The sequence below is a fragment of the Pongo pygmaeus genome, chromosome 9 (genome assembly GCF_028885625.2).
Source record: "Pongo pygmaeus isolate AG05252 chromosome 9, NHGRI_mPonPyg2-v2.0_pri, whole genome shotgun sequence".
Taxonomy (NCBI): domain Eukaryota; kingdom Metazoa; phylum Chordata; class Mammalia; order Primates; family Hominidae; genus Pongo; species Pongo pygmaeus.
In genome coordinates this window covers 39,346,825-39,368,481 of record NC_072382.2, presented here as the reverse complement: position 1 = coordinate 39,368,481, position 21,657 = coordinate 39,346,825, and the positions used below count along the sequence as shown (strand labels likewise).

The following is a 21,657-nucleotide window of genomic DNA, read 5'->3' as shown; positions in this document are numbered from 1 at the left end:
GTTGAGCTCGAGGAAAAGAGGCTAGTTTGATTGAAGTGCTGTGAGTTAGAGGGACAGGCAGAATGAGAAGAGGCTAGAGAGATCAAAAGGGGCAACTTATGTTAGGATTTATGGACAAGACAAGGGTTTTTATTTATTCCAAGTGCAAAGGGAGATCTGTGGAGGGTTTCAAATATGGATATAATGTGATCTGATTGATGTTTAGGAAAAAGATTGATTTGCTTGCTGTGTCAAGAATGGTCAAGAGAGAAAACAGAAAAATCGGTAACAAGGCTATTGCTATAGCTTAAGCAAGAAATGACAGCTTGGGTAAGAGTGGTAGGAGCAGTGATGGAGAGATGTGAGAAGGGTATTATAATATCTATGTATGTAATTAGCTGCCTGTAATAAAGGGTTCACAGAAAGTAGTATATATTAATTCTACATAAGTAAATTAAGAGAAATTGACAATGCTCCATAAAACCATGAACCATTTATGCATGTCATTCCCTCAACTTTGGCATTCTTTTTTTTGACATCCCTTTCCCCCTACTCCCACTCATCAAGCTTGGGGTCCTGTCCTCTATTCAGGAGTTCTGATCCATGTAACTGTAGGAGTCCTGGAATCTGCATTTTTCCCTTTCTAGTTTGGATGCTCATAGAGACTTGAGGCAGCAGAAACTCTTTGGGGTTTGAGGCTGTGATTTCTTATTCAGAGATGATGAGTGTTATTATGCTGAGATAGGGGAAAGGAAAGAAAAGGAGTAAGGATAAGTAGGAAATGGTCCTAGAACAAAAGTAGCAGATAGAGACAGTATTGAAAATGAAGTTCAGCTCCTAGGAAGTTGTACCAAGGGCAATTAATGGGTAAGATTTAAGTTGGTAGAATGATGTTAAAAACAGCATCTCTTTTTAGGTTAGGCACCCTACTTTCTCTGCATATTCATCTGTAGACACTCCCAAACAATTAAAACAGGTTTATAGACAGTTCCAGGCATAGACATACTATGTTTTCAGATACAAGGCCTAACTGCTCCTCTTATAATATTTTGTTAATATAGCATTCAGTTCTTTAAAAAGGAGCCAATGCATTTTGATCCATGTTTAAAGAAGCTTGAAAATGCAAAATGCAAACTTGTAATGAGTGAGTTTTGATAAAAGAATATACATATTAGAATCTTTTCTTTTTGATAGGGAAGGAATTTAGAAAGACACTAGCTGCTTGAAGAATTTCTCACTAGAAACAGTACTTGGTTGGCACACTTGAGAAATATCCATAGTACAAGGAGGCATTTGAAGGTTAACTGCAAAAGACAATTTTAACCAAAGTGATAACCTGAATTAGAGGCAACCCAGCTCCCATTCAGATTCCCTTTAAAATGATCACATCATTAAAAAAAGGGTAAACTTGACCTAATGTTGGTAATGGGAAAACATTATCATCTGAGTGCCAGAACATTAGAGGACTTTCTGAAGAATATTGTATAGCTCAGACTCCTAAGGGAAGGCATGGAGGAGAACGACTTACAGTAGTCCCTATCCTTTACCCTTCAGTGCTATCCCAAGGAGTTAAGTAAAAGACACTGGCAGATATCAGTAAAGGGCCTTAAATTAGAACCAGGGATGATGGGGTAAGGTGGGAGTTGGGGAGAATAAGTGAGATACAGCTATGCAATATAGTAAAATGGCAACATCTGAATGCTAAAAGTAGCGCTAAGAGGCTCTAAAATTCAGTCTTGGCTCAGTTGTTACAGTGCAGAAAAAAAATACTAAAAAGTACCCAATGTTACCAGGCTTGTTCCCATCACTGGTGGCTATACCACACATGGATGAGATACTCTTGGGCAAAGGGGCAGATTTCTAGCTGAGACTACCTGTGGCTCTGGTTTCTTCCCTACATTCCCTGGGCTGTTGGATCAGTGGACAGGATTATATTTTTTCCCCTTAATTTTACAGGAAAAAGCATAATTATAATAAGCAAACAGAAAACTCACTGGACCTATAAAAAGAAAATGTAAAGAAATGACAGAACTGGCATACAAACTCAGACTTTTTGCTAATCCAGATGCCAAGTTCTTCACCACCACACAATGCTGAGCCCCTACCACAGAAGTTAATTAAATCACTTAGGCAATGACTAAATAACCAAATGAACATGAACATCCACAATTACACTGATATTTGAAACTATATTTTACAGATTATTTGATGATATGAAAAAATGTTCATTAATGAGGTAGTATACAGTATAATCCCAATTTTGACAAAACAAAACAAAAACAAAAAGAAAACAAATCAAAGCACACAAACCTCCTGGGCAAAAATGGGGGGAAAAGTAATAGAAAACAGAGAAGGAAATACAATCCAATTCATCAAAATGTTAACACAGGTTTGTAGCTCACTGGGAAAATAATGAATTATTTTATTTTCCTTTTTATACGTTTGATTATTTTATATAATAAATATAATCCTGCTCTGTAAAATAATAAATGACAAAAAAAAGGGGGAATAATGTTGGGGTGGTGGGTAGGAAGCCAATAAAAAATCAGCTCTTTCAAATCTCTGAAGATCTCAGGAACTGAAGGCATGAGGTTGTCTCTGAAAGCACAGGGTGGAGTTAAAGCAGGAGAATTCTTGGAAGTCTGTATAAGGAAGTTGGATTCCCAGATCTCCCTTACCCCATTACCATCACCTACATTGCCAGGTAACTGCTCCTTTGTTACCCTATTAAAAGACATAAAGTTTTACTCTCTGGATAGGCTGTAGACTGGGGCCAACATGCACAGCTGACACTAGATGCATTAAATAATTTCTTAATAATAAATGTATGCTGATTTTTCTCCCACTTCTCTATAATACTGGTAGCCAGGCCCATATACCCCCTAAATGGAAAATCAAAAAGTTCTTTGTAAATGAAACATAAAAATAAAAAAGACTGACATTTGTAGGTTCCCCTAGATTGACTAGTTTTCTGGAGATAACTATAAATCAGAGCTTTGTTTAATAAGTCCAACCCTAGTTTTGTAATACTTACTCATTAATAGTTTAGGAAACATTTTTAAAATATTTATATGATGCTTTAAGGCATCCTATAAAAAACTGAAAATGTGCGTTTCAGGATAAAGTGGTGAGTGTTCTATTCATCTGTTCCTGCATTATGGCTAGAGATTCCCGCTTCAAAAAGTTTGTTTACTGTAAGTCCAAAGACAGACTTAAAAAGGAAGTTAGACAAAAACATTTTGTTGAGACTGCCAAGTTTTAGAAGCCTCTCAAAAGACTTTTAAGTATTAAAACCACTTTTAAAATTAACTGTAAATGCATGCACTGAAATCATGGATTAGATGGAGAAGAAATACAAATATTTTCATCATTAATAATCCAGATTCTAAAACAATGTAACATGGATTACAACAGAAGTATATTAACATTAGTATTATAGAGTATTAAATTTGCTATTAATAATACCACAGCTAAAAATAAAAACAAAAACAGTGAAATCATAATGAAAACATAATTAATTTGCATGACAAACTAAATTACATTTGCTAAGTGGTTATAAAAATTATAAATAAATATTTGGTGAGTGTAAGTGGTTAAAAAAGTAAACAAAGTTTAGATAGTCATCTGCCATTCACTATCTCTCAAATGTGTAGGATTTTAAGATATATAATTGATGAATGGTAGTGTAATAAAAGCAATAAATTGGACATTTTGATTTTGACAATAAAACATAGGATAATCTGATGAAGTACATAAAAAAGACTTGAAAAAAGTTTGATAAATTGACTGCCTATACCTCAAGAGAAACATCTACAAATGTATTTATTGGTGGTATTGCTCTTTAAGCCACTTAAGTCTACCTATGAGCACAATCAATCTACTTCAGTATTTGCATCTTTCAAATATTTCAATTCTCCAGGAAGTCTATCTCACAGATTTGGCTGAGGACTGTGAAACGTTTCCAGTAAAAAGTAGAAAAAAAGGAAAAAAAAAAAGAGATGCTTCATGTCTGTTTCCCTAAAATTAGTTTTAAGAAATGTCAGTATATTCTTACTTCCAATAGATGTTTTGAATAATATTTTATTTATTTAATTATAAAATATTTCCTTAAGTAGGCTCTAAAATTAAATGTTACACATATTAACATATGTATAAATATAATGTGAAATTACATACTTTATATATATATTATATAACATACACATGTCACTTCTTACCTGATCCTGCTAAAATACATTAGCAAAACCAGAGAAGAAATAAGGTGGTGGTGTTGTAAGTGAGCTAATTCTTCATCTCTCATGATTAGAAGTTACAACATCTAAACACTAATGAATCAAGAAACAGCAGTATAGCATACTGTTTAGAAATATTGTAAATACTGTCTGGGTGTGGTGGCTCATGCCTGTAATCCCAGCACTTTGGGAGGCTGAGACAGGTGGATCAACGGAGGTCAGGAGTTTAAGACCAGCCTGGTCTTAAACTTCTCTACTAAAAATACAAAAAAATTAGCCGGGTCTGGTGGTGGGCGCCTACAATCCCAGCTACTTGGGAGGCTGAGGGAGGAGAATCACTTGAACCAGGGATGCAGAGGTTGCAGTGAGCCGAGGTCATGCCATTGCAGTCCAGCCCAGGCAACAAGAGCAAAACTTCGTCTCAAAAAAAAAAAAAAAAAAAAAAAAGAAAGAAAGAAATATTGTAAATATTGCAAGTTTGTTATATATAATCATCCAGCATATATTCCAATAGAAAACAAAAAAATCCCCAGTAATTTTTTATCTTCCTAAGCATAGTTTTAAGAAATGTTGGAAATGTCCTTAAAACAGTTGTCAATGACAAGTCAAATCCAAATAATTTTAAATCAAATGCTTGATTTTAGTCCATCACTACAAGAAAAAAGGAATAAACTTACACACAAATGTTTCCTAATAGCAAAAACTAAAAGGCTCAAGTAAGATAAGGCCTTACTTACTTTAACTATGACATTTCTATGTCATGGGAATTATATAGTTTAGCAATCTATATCTATTTTCACTGAATCTCCACTTTAAAAGAGTGGTCCTAACTACTGGCCACCAGGAAAGTTACAATGGGGATCATCTTATACACACAACCAGAATTTAGTACTAGATGGTTTTAGTGTTTATTTAAACTTCATTATTTTATAATTTGTTGCTCACAGCAAGAAAATGACATGCTCAAAGTCATGATAGCAATTATATTTGTTGTTGCCAGAGTTGGAGTCATGTTTCTTATTTTCCAGGTAGAAGTCAGGTAAAAAGTAATGCAAGTAATACAGAGTAATAACATATATAATAAACATAATGGAGACTTAAAAAAATAAAACTTTCTTCACAGACTCAAAAATATGAATAGGAGGCAACATACTACTTCCTTACTCCCAAAATGAAATGCTATCTCCTATTATTACTGAAAAGAGAAAGTAGGCAAATAAAATATGAATATCTTCATAACTTAAAATTGGGTTACATAAAAATCAAAACCAACCATGAATAAGAGAGAAAAAAATACATGTAACACATTTGGCAAAGGATTTAGAGCTCGTGTATGTGTATGTATGTATATGTATATATGTGTATATAGGTTGGCTGGTCTGTCTCTGAGAGAAATAATTCTTACAAAATAAAATAGGTAAGAGCAAAATAAGGCAAAGGAAGAGGCAGTTAATTCAGAACGAACTATAACCAGACAAAAAGCACATGAAAAAATGTTCACCGTCACCTTCATCACCCACTTACAATGGCAGACTACAGTTATAATAGTTCTGGGGATGGGGAATCTGACAATGCATATCTAATGCCTTTAAAATATACATACTGTTTGATTAAGCTATTCTTCTTCTAGGGGCTTAGCCTAAGGAAATAATTAGGCAAGTTGCAAAATAAATACACATGCACAGACATTTAGTGGGGTGTTGCTTGTAACAATAAAGTGAAAACAAACTAAATGTTAATTAGCAGGAGATTAGGCAAATATAATATGCAGCTATTAAAAATGACTTAAATTCATATTTGTTGATAGCAAAATGTGTCTACAGCAAGTAGTTCAGTGAAAAAGAGGCTGGTTATCAACTATATATATAAAATAGTTTCCATTGTTTTCGTTTTAAAAAAGCAAACCACAAATGTATGCTTAGAAAAAAAGTCCAGTAGGCTATTAAAACTAAATACTAATATAAGTTAATAAAGTATATCTTGTTTCTTTTGGCTTCACTTTTTTCCAAATTAAAATAAATAAATATTTATTGCTAAGATAGTAACAAGGTTAAAACACTAGTGAAAGGAGTGAAAAACTTAAAAGCCATGGGAATACAAATGAATATATGCAGGCAAAGGAAAGATGATCCATTAAAAGGAAGATTTAATAAAGAAGGAAGTATCTGAATTGTACTCTCACTGTGGAGAAAGATGTAGGCCAAGAAGTGGCATGGAGGCAGAGAAAACAAGCATTTGAAATTGATGGAAAAGCCTGGAAATTGCAGAGGCCAGAAACAGAAATCATGTTAACAGAAGGTTGGGATACCAGGTGCTGGACAAAAGTATGCCTATAGCTTGACACTGGACTTGGAAAGCCTCTGAAGACTCTTCTGAGAGGTCTACACTTTATTAGGAAGATCACTTTGTTGGCAGTGTGAAGTGTAGACTACAGTGGAAAAAGACAAGAGAAATTAAAACTAGTTTAGATGTCACTATATTATTCATTTCTTATGCCAAATTTTCTAAAAATATTTTAAAATAAATTGAGAAACATCTTTTTCTCTCTTTGTTTTAAATAAATCTCTAAAACACAATTACTAAATGGCAATTCATGTGGTTTCTCAAGTAGTGGGGCTTTATATTTATTTTTCAGCTTTTGGAAATATTTCACAGATGGTTCCTTCACATAAAATAGAGAGATTAGATAATTTATCACTAATGGGTTTAAAATCCCTGTCTTATAAATGGGCAGGGCTTTTGGGGTCATCTTTTGACGTGCCATATTATGTGTTCTGAATGATTTTACCCAGAGGAACTAATTTATCAAAAGTTTAAGACTGTAAACGTTAAGAGATTTACAGAGCTGTATGTTATTGTAAAGGAAGAATGCAGTATTTAGCAAACATGAGTCATAGGCTGCAAAGTAGGGTTCATGACAGGGAGACATTGATGAATGGGATTAGATCTAATTGAGGTTTGGTACAAAACGATGGCAAGGATTCTTCCTTTGCAAGCAAGCACTCCTGTTAATACGTACGTGAGGAGAAATTCTGGGAAACTGTGCTAAATCAAAATTAGTTGGCAAAGTTCTAAAGTGAAATCAAATATTAATGTATACATTTCAATAAACACTTCTAGGCTACAAATGATTGATACAATTAGTGTACTCATCATAAATCTGGATTCTTTTTAACAGCCTTATGACTCATGGAATTCATAGTTGCAAATGATACAGGTAAATGAATTTTAACTATTTATAAGGTATGTAAACTTATAAGATAAAGTACCATTAAATTAACCAAACTAATATAAGATAAGGTACCACTAAATTAACCAAACTAATAAACATTTTATAATACACTTATGAGACACTCTCATGGTTAGGGATGTATAATAGTTCCGTAATACATAGGGAACTATTGTCCTAATACATAGGGAACTACTATATTCCTTTAAATTAATCCAGCACTTTGAATAATAAATCAACCTATAACCTTTTGATATTTTTCTGTGGGAAATAGCAGATATCATGTTTCTCTCTCAGTCTCATTTTCTCAGTATTTATACTTACCAAAGACGGAAAAGAAGGGACAATACAAAGAACCTTTTAATTCACAGTAATATTTGCAGCTATAGATGAATAACTAAATACTGTCTTATGCACATGGGGACGATAAGTCAAACAAAATGTATTTAGGGCTATAAGCATGATTTCCATTGTTTCATGATTAAATTTTGTTGCCAAATGCAAAAAATATGGAAGATTTGGTTTATTAACATTTTGCTGCTTTATATTTGTTATATGAGAAATTAGTATAGAGATTTCCTATCTTTCAAATGAAACTTCCTTGTATTCAAGTAATTTTAGGGGAAACTTAAGCTTATGTGTGAACTCTATATTCAATCAGAATATTGGTACTACATAAGAGACTGGTTCTCCTAGTATCTTTTATTGTACTTTAAGATAAAATCACTGACATTGGGTGCAAAATTTTAAAAAAGGAAAAGTTACAGACAGAAGTATTACCAAATGTGAGTTTCCAGATGGATAATGAGGAAATCTTGACTTTTCATTTAATGTCAGAATTTTATCAGTTCCATAAATAAATCTTGCTGTCAGCACCCCCGTCTTGCACTACACTCAGTGAGTGTGCTATCTGTTTTCCAGACCCCAAAATATGTACATATTTTACTCTTAGTCAATACACTTGTAGTTTGGAGGTAAAGATTTCAAGTCAAATAAATATCTATTCAAAAATCAAGTCTAGTTATTAGAAAATAATTAAAATTCATAAAATTTACAAAATTAGTTTCTTACTAAATAAGAATTTAGGCTTATTAATTTAAGAAAAGTAAAAAGTAGTCTATGTCACAAAAATACAAAATATTGTATCTAGGGATCTATTCAGTCAAATTTATAAAACACGAAGAAAACTCTGAAACTTTGCGGAGGAACATACAAAAAGATATGAATACAGGGAGACAAACTATTCTAGAGTAAGAAGATTTGATATTGGAAATATGTGAAGTCAATTTATGAATTAAAAAAATTTCATTTCCTTGCAACTGGAAATTATTCTGATATTCATTTCCTAGACAAAGCAAAGAATAGTTTTCAGACAAAGAATAATGAAGAAGGGCTAGCATACTATATAAAAAAACTATAAAGTATCACGTATTAAAATAATAGCTACTGGCCCTAAGACAGACAAACAGGTGAAACAATAGAGTAGAAATTGAGTAAACAGAATTATATATGACTACTTACTGTACAAAAAACACAGTTGCTGTTAAGGATGTATTGCCAATATATCTATATAAGTCTCCTTGGAAAAAATAAATTTAGATTCTTGCCTATCATTTAACACCAACCTAAATTAAGAGAAAGTGGAAATGAAAATTTAAAAACTTATGAATGGAAAGGCCTTTTGAGGAAAGATCCTGAAGGCACTGAGAGAGAAAAAAGCTATTTTACTACATAAATGTTTTAACTTTCAGCATTAAAAAGGAAACCTCAAACAAAAGCAAGAATAAGTGGTAAATCTTGAAGGGTACAGTTATACTATGTATATTACAGGAAAAAGTTAATATCCCTTAGTGATTTCATCCTGTCCTATGGCTTTAAATATCATCTAAATGTTAACAACTCTCAAATTTATATTTTAGCTTAGACTTCTCTCCTGAACTTCAGATTCTTAACTGCCTACATGATGTCTCCACTTGGATGTATCTTAGACAAATTTAACATGCCTAGAACTGAACTCCTAATTTTCTACAACCTCCACCCTGTATACCTGCTCCATCTGAAGTCTTCCTTATCTCTCTAAAGGTGACTCAATTCTTTTAGATGCTTAGTTCCAAAATTTTAGATTCAATCTTAAGCATTTCTTTCTCTCCTATTCCAAATCTAATTTTCTTGGAAATCTTGCTGGCTCTACCTTCAAAACATTTTAGAATCTGACCACTTCTCACCAGCTCCATTGCTATTATCCTGGTCTGAATAACCTCCATCTTTTGCTTGGGTTATTCTAGTAGCCTCCTCATGTTTCAGCCCTTACCATAGTATAATCTATTCTCACCACAGCAGTCAGAGAGATCTTTTAAGAGCACAATTCAGATATGTTACATTTCTGCTCAGACCATGTCATGGCTCCTTGTTTTATTCAGAGTCAAAGACTAAGTCCTGATAGTAACCTACAAGGCCCTATGTGATCTGCCTTCCTTCCCTTTATCTCTCTGATCTCCTCACTACTTTCATTTTCTTTTTCTTTGTACCAGTTATATATCCTCACCAGCCTTTGAATATGTCAGGCAAATTCCTATGTTAGAGATTGTGCACTGTGACTGTGTCCCTCTACCTAAAAAAGTTTCTTCTCCCAGATATTCATATAGCTAGTCCTGTGAAGTCCTTCAAGTTTTATCAGTGAGATCCTCCCTGACTATGCTATTGAAAACAGCACTCTCTCTCCTCCCTGGCCACACTCCTGAACTCCCTTTATTTCCTTCTTATAGCATGTAGTACCTCCTAGCATTCTGTTTAATTTATTTACTATATTATTGTCTTTCTCTACTAGAAGTGAGCTCCTTGAGGGTGGTGGAGTTTGTTTCATACTTTGATCCCTATCATCAGACAAGTGCCTGAAATACTGCTATAAGTTAAACACTGTTGAATGAATTAAAAAAAACCCTACACTTAAGATCTTGTAAAAAAGTAACGATTGTTACTAAAGATGACTATATCAGAAAAATGTTCAAAGGATGGCTGGGCAATTCACAGAAAAAAGACTCTTCGATTAAAAAAAACACACTCAACTATATTAGTAATGAATATGGAAAAAAGATAGTATTTATGACTATTGGCAAAGTATCAACAAGCATTGCTGTTACTTTCAATGATGAAAACCACAATTACTTCTGCACCAACCTAAAAATTAGCAAAGACAAAAGTGGGAGAGAGTGTCCAAGATTAAAAAAGACTGCATAGGCATGAACCTTGTTTGTATCTTAATTTAAACAAATCATAGAAACAAATAATTTATGAGACAATGGGGGAAATTTGGACGTATTAGATATTTGATGACATTTTTCTTTTATACACACTTGATGTAAATGGAAGAAATGATGTGCTGTCTGAGATCTACATTTTTTTTGTTTTGTTTTTTGAAATAAAACTTTATTTATTAATACTGAAATCTGAATGTTTTATAATTATCAGGTGTCACAAAATATTTTTCTTTCTAATTTTTTCCAGTCATATACAAACGTGAAAAAAAAAATCTTGGCACATGGGACATAAAAAACAGATAGTGAATCAGCTTTGGCCTGCAAGCTACAACTAAATGAATCCTAATCTTATTTTTATTTTATTTATTATTTATTTATTTATTTTTTAATTATACTTTAAATTTTAGGGTACATGTGCACAACGTGCAGGTTAGTTACATATGTATACATGTGCCATGTTGGTGTGCTGCACCCAGTAACTCGTCATTTAACATTAGGTATATCTCCTAATGCTATCCCTTCCCGCTTCCCTCACCCCACAACAGGCCCCGGTGTGTGATGTTCCCCTTCCTGTGTCCATGTGTTCTCCGAGATCTACTTTAAAATAATCTAGTGTAAGAGCTGGGATGGAGGAAAGCAGATGGGTTTTCAAGACTAGACATGAGCTGATAAGTTTTAAAGTTAGGTGTTGGGCACATGGTACTAATAGTATTCTTTGTGCTTATATACATGTTTGTAATTGATTTACTAAAAGCAGAAATTAAAAATATTTTAACACCAAAAGCTGGTGAGGCTAAAAAAAAAAAAAGCTCATTCATTTATACTACTTGATGGGGGTTAAATTACTTGAAGGAGGGGAGTTACTTGGCAATATATATTGCAAATTTTGCATAATGTGCATTTATCTTGAGCCAGAAATTTTACTTCTAAGAATTTATTGTAGGGATAATCAGATATGAGCACAAAGATAAATATACATATTTGCTTACTAAAAAATTATTTGCAATAATAGTGAAAATTTATTAAACAACCCAAATGCCCAACAATAGAGTATAGGCTATATTCATTATAGTTAATCTCATCAGATTTTTTTTTTTTTTTTTTGAGACAGAGTCTTGCTTTGTTGCCTAGGCTGAAGTGCAATGGTGCAATCTCGGCTCACTGCAGCCTCAACTTCCCAAGCTCAAGTGATCCTCCCAGTTCAGCCTCCCAAGTAGCTAGGATTACAGGCATGGGCCACTATGCCTTGCCAAGTTTTGTATTTTTTGTAGAGACAGGGTTTCGCCATGTTGCTCAGGCTGCTCTTGAACTCCTGACTCAAGCGATCGGCCTGCCTCAGTCTCCCAAAATACTGGGATTGCAGGCGTAAGCCACTGTCCCTGGCCCAGATTCTTAAAAGCACTGCATGTGTGTGTATTTAAGTTAAAAGAATATAGTTAATCTAGTAAATACTTTTAAAGGTCCCTAAGGCACTTGAACTCACTTATAAACACCGTTCCTGCTATTCCTCCTTGACACTATTCATCATGTATACAACATACATAATTCATGAAATGGAAAATACATAATAAATAGTTGATCTCTAAAATCATTTGAATGAAATAGTAAAGTAACAAACCAAAAACAAAACATTATAAAAACAAAACCCACCTTCTAATATGTTTTCAAGAGAAAACACGTAATTATAAAATGTAACATGGCTTCAAGTCTTTCCTTCAAAAATATTATGAGAAGGAATTAAGAGTCAAGTAAATTCTTTTGTTTTATTGTTGACAAGTATAGTCTATGCAATTATACTGTATGCGAAATATGGATTTTTATATAAGGAATAATGAGCATCACATAGCAGGTGGTCAGTATTTCTCAATCTTGGTGTTAAAATCCTATTTCCTTTCTAACATCTTGAGTACATTATAAAAAACAATCATGCCCAAAAGGTATGAGAGAATCTGAAAAAAACTTAAGTTTTGCTTTCCAGAGATCACAACAAGGTCAGGTCTAATGCTTTATTAAAAGAAAAAGAATATATATGTGTATATACAATATATATGTTTTAAGATAATCTATCCAACTTCCCTATTTTCTTAATGTAAAAGTATAATATAGGGAACTTCTGCTAACAATAAAGATGGAGATAACTCAGACCAACTTTTCTTCTGAAGGCAACTAAAAGTCTGGACAAAATATAAAAAACATCTGTTTGAAGGCACTGGATTATTAATAAGATGGTGAAAAATTACAGGTGAGTATCAGGAGGAAGATGGAGGCTCAGGAAAGTAATTTCTGCAATTTCAGCTAATTTCCCCTTGAGGTTGTTTGCTTATGCTGGAAGAGCTGGCAGAAAAGCATAGCAACAGTGCTAAGAGCTTTGTGGGAATAGGGTGCTGGAACTGGAATTTAGGATCTTTGTAAATCTTCCTTGCTTTAAGTTGGGACTCTGAACAGCTATACTGTAGAGGGCAAATCAGAAATAGGCAGGACCTCAGGAAACTACAGTTTAGTAGCAAATTACCTCAGTCTCTGAAATAGGACTGAGGTGATTCTGAATTGCTAATGCTACCTGGAATCTGAAAGAAGGAACTGTAAATATTCTCTGAGATATTTAATATCATGATCAGATGCATCAAAATATTCTGCAAATAATTTTGCAAATACCTGACTGGCACACAAAAAATTTGCATGTATATGAGGAATTAAGACCACGTGCAAGAAAATCACTCTAAACAGATCCAGTGGTTACAGACTTTGGAATCCTCAGACACAGACTTTAAATTATAGTTGTCTCTCAGTATCTGTGAGGGATAGGTTGCATGACCATACTAAAATTCATGGATGCTCATATCCTTTATATATAAAATAATACAAAATGTGCACACAACCTATACAATCCTCCCATATGCTTTAATAATCTCTACATTACTTACAATACCTAATACTATATATATATATATATATATATATATACTATGTAAATAGTTATGATGCATTGTTTAGGGAATAATGACCAAAAAAAGTCTATATGTTCAGTACAGATGAAACCATGCATGTTTTTTTTTTTTTTGATCAGTTGGTTGAATCCATGGAGGCAGAACCCATGGATATGGATGGCTGACTGTAATTATACCCTTTGTGCTTAATAACAATTTTTGCAAAGATATGAAACTATAAAAAAGAATAAAATGGAAATTCCAGAATTTGAAATATAGCAACTGAAATTAAAAATTTTAAGGATTTAAGGATTTGATAAAGCTGAAAAAAGAAAGTAAACTGAAGAATGTGAGAAACAAAATTATCCAGGGAGAGAAAAAAACATTAAAGGCAAAAGAGTAAAGGGCATAGACAATACAATGGGAAAGTGCCATGCAATATAATTGGAGTCCCAGAAGTAGAGGAGAGAGCAAAAGTGACAAAAGCAATAGGTGAGGAGATAATGGTTAAGAATTTTCCAAAACAAACAAAAGATTATGCAGAAACAAATTCAGAAAGTCAGGAACCCACTTAAGAGAAGTAAAAATAAACTCAACTAGGCATAACATAATAAAACTATTAAAAGCCAAAGACTGAGGGAATATTTTAATAAGCCAGAAGTCAGATTGTATTCAGAGGTGCAACACTTAACATAAAATCTGACTTCAACAGACTATTATTCTCTGTGAATAAGGTCTTACATAGTAGCCCTTCACTCCCAACTATTTGTCTATTTGTCTTAGGTGAGCTAAATGTGTGCTGGGACACATTTGAGCCAAACGTCCCAGCACAGATTTAGCTCACATAAGAAAAATGGACTCTAGTTGGGTGTGAGGGGCTAACAAACACCAGATCCCAAGAAAATTCCCCATAATGGAAAATATAGGCAGATTTGACTATATAAAAGTTAAAAGTCCAATAAATTGATCAATTATTGCTCAACATATATATTAAAAAAAGCAGCACCAAATGAACAAAGAGTTATTAGATACAAAGTGCCAAGCAAAAAACCAAGCAAACAAAAAGCCCCTCAAACCCACAACAAATAAACAAAAATTTCCACTAGTGCGAATGAGCAAAGGATACCTCACAGGGGATGAATTGGCCTCATCAATAATCTGAGAGTTACACATTTTAAAAGACTATGCAGCTGGGGGCAGTGGCTCACGCCTGTAATCCCAGCACTTCAGGAGGCCGAGGTGGATGGATCACGAGGTCAGGAGATTGAGACCATCCTGGCTAACATGGTGAAACCCTGTCTCTACTAAAAATGCAAAAAATTAGCCGGGCATGATGGCGGGCACCTGTAGTCCCAGCTTCTTTGGAGGCTGAGGCAGGAGAATGGAGTGAACCCAGGAGATGGAGCTCGCAGTGAGCAGAGATCGCGCCACTGCACTCCAGCCTGGGTGATAGAGCGAGACTTGGTCTCAAAACAAAACAAAACAAAACAGAACAAAACAAAACAGACTATGCATTATTATTATTGCTGTTGTTACTATTTTTGGTTTGGGTAAAGATGAAACAGGTACCCTCATGCGTACTAAGTACAGAAAAAAATTATGAAAAGCAGTTTAACATGATCCATTAAAAAAAATGATATGTCTTTTAACCTGGCAAATCAGCTTCTAGGATTTTGCTATGCATGCACAAATGTGTTCTCTGACTGTTCACTAATAGAAAAAAGGTTAATTAAATTCTGGTACATCTATTCTCTGGATTCTCAAAAACAATAAAAAAATGAGGTAGATTCTTCATGTATGCACCCTAAAAATGTTCATAACAAACAAATAAAACAAATAAACATAATAAACTAAACAAAAAAGTTGCAGGCCACTAGGTGTAATGTGCTAGCATTCACGTGAAACCTAACAAAAAGCTTTATGTAATACAAATACATTTGTATTACACACATACTGCAAAGATAAATATTTAACAGCATTTAATCTCTGAGATAGGGCATAAAATTGAGGTTCTGGGAAGAGTTGAAGGTGGCAGTCTACTTCTTATGTTCTTCTACATTGTCTGAATTTTTTTCTTAACTAGGATTATATGTTAGCTTTGCAATTAAAATGTCTCACACATACTTTTATGAGAGAAAGAGAAGTATCAAGTGATTTGTCAACAGAAAAATAGTAAACTCTACACTGTTAGTTGATCTTAAGAACAGATTGTTATTATAAAATATGATATGATTAATTATAATTTCCTGCCCTTAATAGAGGTTACATTTTAAAGAAGTATGGGAAGCAAAATTGTTCCATCAAAAATAGATAAAATGAGTGAGGCACAGCGGCTCATGCCTATAATCTCAGCAATCTGGGAGGCCAAGGGAGACAACTGCTTGAGCCCAGGAGTTTGAAGTCAGCCTGGGTAACATAGTGATACTTTGTTTCTACAGGGGGAAAAAAAAAACAAACCCAGGAGTGGTGGTGCATGCCTGTAATTCCTAGCTACTTGTGGGGCTGAAGTGGAAGGATTGCTAGGGCCCAGGAGGTGGAGGTTGCAGCAAGCTTTGATTGCACCACTGGACTCCAGCCTGGGCAACAGGGTGAGACCCTGTCACCAAGAAAAAGAAAAGAGGGTAAAATGAATTTTACTGCTAGAGTTATATAGAACATCAATGCATACTTGTTCTAGATCTTTGGAAGATACTGGTTAATTGAAATGACTATAAAGCTAATTTTCCCATTAATTTTCATAAAATAGCCAAACCTATTAAAATTAACTGTTCTATAGCTTGATATACAAAGGTTCTCTTTAGAAATAATGTTACTATTTACTTAAAACAAAAGTTATACTTACAACAAGGAATAGGCTGAACTGGTCCAAGTTGTGGAAAGGTCATAAGAATAGAAATCCCCGGTAGATCGTTTTGCTGTGGTTGTTCACCAGTTTGGTCAGCCCAAACTACCACTTTTTTCCTCTCTACCAAATGTTCGATCTCTTTGAAGTCAGACTCAAAAGCAGCATTTGACAGGCCAGCTTCTTTTAATGTGCAATATTGTTTTCTTAGGGCTGGAAGTAAAGCATTCAATACTCTATATACAGAAGATGAAAAGAAAGGAGAGATAAATATGACATTTTAAATACATTATTTTAGTTCTTTTATGTAACACCCAAAGCATTAGTATATCATTAAAATAATTTCCCATGTATGAACTGAGTTCTAGTCTCAGATTGTCTTCACTTGCTTCCCTATTACCTTGGACAAGGCAAAAACTGAAGTTTTTCCTCTGTAATGTGAGGGACAGATAAATAGCCACTATTTATAATAGGAGATTGCTTTGAGGACTAAATAAGTTAAGTATATTAGTTTATTTAGTTTTTAGAGACAGGGTCTCACTCTGTGGCCCAGGCTGGAGTGTAGTGGCATGATCATCTCATTGCAGCCTCGAACTCCTGGGCTCACTTGATCCTCCCGCCTTAGGCTCCCGAGTAGCTGGGACCACAGATGTGTGCCACTACACTGACTAATTTTTTTATTTTTTGGTAGAGATGGGGTCTTGCTATGTTGTCCAGGTTGGTCTCAAACACCTAGCCTCAAGAGATCTTCTTGCCTCCACCTCCCAAAGTGCTGGGATTACCGGGATGAGCCACTGTCCCTAGCTAAATGAATTAAATATACATAAAAGCTTTTTGCAAAACATAATGTGATTTCCAAACCACAGATGTTGTTACTGCTACTAATTATCATAAAATTGAAATGAAAAATTAATATACTATGTGAAATGATGAGACATATTTTAGGTATACAACATTAAAACACACACACACACACCCCCCAACACATAACAAAATAACAAAACCCACCTCTCCTTTAAGTTAAATGACCTAAAGAAATGGCTTTTGGAATGGCACTTGATGAGATTTTAAGAAGAAAAGTTGTGGATAAGGATGGGGAGTATAAATAATTGTTAGGGCACTGGATTCACAGCTTTAACTCAAAATCTCCCTTATTAGCAACACTTAAAGCAGCACTGAATGTAATTTTTTTGTGTATCAGACTTCTGTGTAAGTGTTCATTGAAGAAATGTCACAGCTAAACAGTTATAAATTTATACACTCAATCAGTGGTTCCCAAATTTTCTATAAAGGAAGATGTCTAACAACACGAATGATCTTGAAATGATTCAGTCCTGGAATCCTGAGTCCATCAATAGATGATGTTCCAGTTGACTCATAACATCAAGGAGAAGAGAACCATTAGAAGTATGGATAGGGTAGTGGGAAAAGACTAATCAGGCATTAATTTTCATACACAAAGAAATGCCACCTTTTAACCTACGAGTCTTAAATATTTCAAAAGCAGCACAAGAAATTGTGACCTTTTTCCTTTTGGTGGGGGTTGCTGGAGAGTGCTGCATATAAGTAAAATAGGTAACAAGTACAAGAAAAAGTTATTAATCAAAGTCAATTAAACAATTACTTATTTAGCATCTACACTAATCAGGTACCGTGCAGGAAAGTTATCATAGTAGGTCTGACACTGCTAAGAAAGGCTTGGTTATAAGGTTGATACCTGGCTGGTATCTTAAAATCTGGATTTTAGAAGGGTTCCCAGCATTTCCAGAACTCATATGACAAGAGTGGCTCACTATGCTTAAACTGTTTGCACAAACAATGTGGTTTATGCTAAAACACCTTCTCTCCTTTTGAAAAGTCTGGAATTTTGATACATCCTGGCAGAAAGTGCCTATGCAACCAGCTCCCAATAAAAACCTGGGGCATGGAACTCAAAAGAGCTTCCAAAGCAGACAACATTTCACATGTGCTGCCACAACATTTTGCTGGAGTAATTGTGCACATTCTGTGTGATTCCACTGGAGGAAGACTCTTGAAACTTTGTGTCAGGGTTCCTGCAGACTTTGCCCCCTGTACCTTTTCCCTTTGCCGAATTTGCTTTGTAGCCTCTTGCTGAAATAAAGCACAGCTAAGAATACAACTATATGATGAGTCTTGTGAGTCCTCCTAATGAATCACTGAACCTGAAAGTAGTCCTAGGGACCTATAACACAGGAATTATATCATGTTATTTATTTTTATGTTTAATCTTTTCAGAAACTTTATATGAAATGTATTATAATCTATTCATAATCTTTATATGAACTGTATTATACTCTTTTTTATATAAGAAAACTATAGCTTAGCAAAGCTAAATAATCAGCGTAAGGTTATATTGCTCATATAAGCTAGAATTCAAGATTGATTCCAAAACTCATCCTCTTTCTTCTATGCTACATTGCCTCTGTGATCCTCTGGTTCACCAGTTTTCTAAATTGTTGAGTTAGTCTTTTTTCCCCCATTTTAAGGTAAATGTTTATCTTAAGAGGGTGTATTCATCTAGGGTCTGATATAGCAAATGTAATATGGTTAAAAGAAATTATTGTTTCTTGATGACTTCAGCTCTTGTAAGTGGTTTGAGTGTTAGTAAATGAATATTCAATATCTGGTCTAGGAATAGACACAAAAAGTATAAAGAGATTAGTCTGAACTTCCATCCACATAAGAATAACTCCCTGAAGTTTTTCACTTTTCTTTTTTAAAAAATGCTATACTAATATTATTTCCTCTAAATCAAGATAATTATCAGTTATTTCAGCACACTAGTCGAACATGAATAGATTCTTAGAGTAGCAGAAAACACTTAGAGAAATAAATTTCCCATTTGCATGGAACATCAAAGTGATGCCTAAGGAGTTGACTGACATATCCAATGTGACAAAAAAAGATTAAGCCATACTTTTTTTTATTATTATGTTTTAAAAACTAAATGACTGATGTTACTACTGAGCTAGAAGAGAGAACATAAAAGGTCTGTTATAGCATCACATAAAAATCAGGACACCTGATATTTAGCAACTTCACTGTAATGACAGCAAAAAATTCTGGAATTATGAATAATTAACAATTGCCTACTTAAAAATTCAAGTGATGTTAACAGCAATTGCTTCTAAGAGGAGAAATGGATGGCTACAAGATAGAGGTAGAAGGCAGATTTCTTTTCAATGTGTAGGTACTTATGAAATTTTGTATTACATAGCATACATTAAGTAAAAGTAACATACTTTTAAAGAAAAACACTTTCAAATTTATAAAGCAATGTAAAAAGTTTGTTGGAAGGAAATAACTCTCTTAATGCTTTCTGGTTCAGAGAGACACTTAAAAATAATGTATCCTGTAACACATAAAACTCAACTTTCTGGCAGTGGAAAATTGAACTTCTGTGCTTCAGATATAGTGTTAACATTGGAAAACAGGTAAATGTATGTACTCACGCCTCAGTCTGCTTGTGTTGCTGTTCCTGAAGACAAGCTAGATCCATCATATGTCTAATTTGTGCTTTCAAATCTTTGTTCTGGAGGTGCAAATGGTGACAATGAAGATCTTTCTTGAGTTCCTAGGGCAAACAATACAAACTGTACTTCAGATCACTCTAAGAATATTAAAATTAAATCAGTTTAGTAACACTTATTTTATATTGTTGCCAATAGTTTTAATTCTTTTTAGATATTAAATAATATGTTTAGAAACAATTTGAAAAATAAGAGTTCTGGAAAAGGTGGTCTATAATTTACAAGCAAGATAAGCTTTCATGTTTCCTCAGAAACTGAATGTTAGGAATTCAGAAGAAATTTTACTATAATGACAGCTTCTTGGTCTATCCAACTTGTTCACAATGTTGTAAAAATACATAAATATGAACAGTTTTTGCTTAACTGTCACTTCCTCAGAAAGGCTTTCCTTGAGCATTGTATTTGGATAGACAATCTCCACCCCTCAATATTGTCATAGCATTGACTGTATTGATGAGTAACAATTTCACTGATGTATTCATTTATTTATAATTTCTCTGTTCATACCAGAACATACAGTTTACCATCAGGACAGGCACCGAGTCAGGTTAGTTCAGTGTTAAAGCCCCAGTGTATAAAGTCTTGAGTTGTGTGCAATAAAAATTTGTTTTTGCATGAAACAAAAGATCATATGGTTGATATCACCTTTGGTTGGATGATATGGTTAGAGCACTGGCCTATTAGTCATGTGATTTTAGAGATGGGCTTATAAGGCCTTGAAACAAATGCTACCTTAAGTTGAATATACAGCCTTTATGAAGATCAGTTTACTGGACTAAAATTTAAGAGCTGGATCAGATGATCTCTTCAGTCCTTTTCAGTTAGAAAATTAAATGATCCTAATAGTGTGAACATGTTTGCCAAATATTCCATCTGTTCTCCTTTAAAAGAAAAATATCCTTTATATACATCCTCTCATAATCTCCTTTATCTTCTTGAATCTTTCTTCTTTTAAAGAGACAAGACTTGAGACCCACTCTTGATATGAGCTTCATCCTAGGCAAAAGTGTGAAAATGTTTTTTTGTAGGCTCCATTTTCCTAAGCTTCATCTGTCTAGGGCCAGGTGTCCTGTAATCTACCACCTAAAGTTACTTGTCTTTCCTTAAACCTACTAAACCCTATCTACAGAAAATATCAGTGAAGGGATTACACCAAAGTATAAATGGTGATAATCTAGTAACATTCTCAGAAATTTTATTGGAAAAATTTCAGACAATACAATGAAAAAAATGTAAATTCTTTGGACATTTTGAATGGCTAAGACAGGAACCCCATATGCAGGGTAGCTATGCCTGGAAACTGGAAACTTCCTCCTAGGGACAATTCCCATAATCCATCTTAGCTTTAGCGAGTGGAAACAATGTAAAGTATTCTTCAGATTCTTTTAAAGAATATTAAAATTAAATCAATTTTAATAAAATAATTTTAATACATCAAATTTAATAAAACTCCTTTCCAATCTGCAGTTGACCAATAATTTTCTAAAATGTCAAAGTTATTTTTCTCCTTTTTAAAAAGTACTTCCAATGCAAGTTATTGAGACTATGACAGAGAACAATGTCACTCATTGTATTTGTCTGGATATATTAAAGTTAGGAGTTGTTTATATAATTCATTATACTTCAAGAAATATAGCAAA

General features: G+C 33.9%; 1 protein-coding gene across 3 annotated transcripts in view; it reads right to left on the bottom strand.

Annotated features, from left to right (window-relative positions):
* KIF18A (kinesin family member 18A) overlaps positions 1-21,657 on the bottom strand; it is an 86,127-nt gene that overhangs the window by 20,799 nt on the left and 43,671 nt on the right. For all 3 annotated transcript variants that reach the window (XM_054439522.2, XM_063671040.1, XM_054439521.2), the window contains 2 exons: positions 19,940-20,061; positions 16,467-16,702 (listed from right to left, as the gene is read on the bottom strand). In XM_054439522.2, the coding sequence (XP_054295497.2) occupies positions 16,467-16,702; positions 19,940-20,061 (358 nt within the window). The remainder of the gene's footprint in view (positions 1-16,466; positions 16,703-19,939; positions 20,062-21,657) is intronic.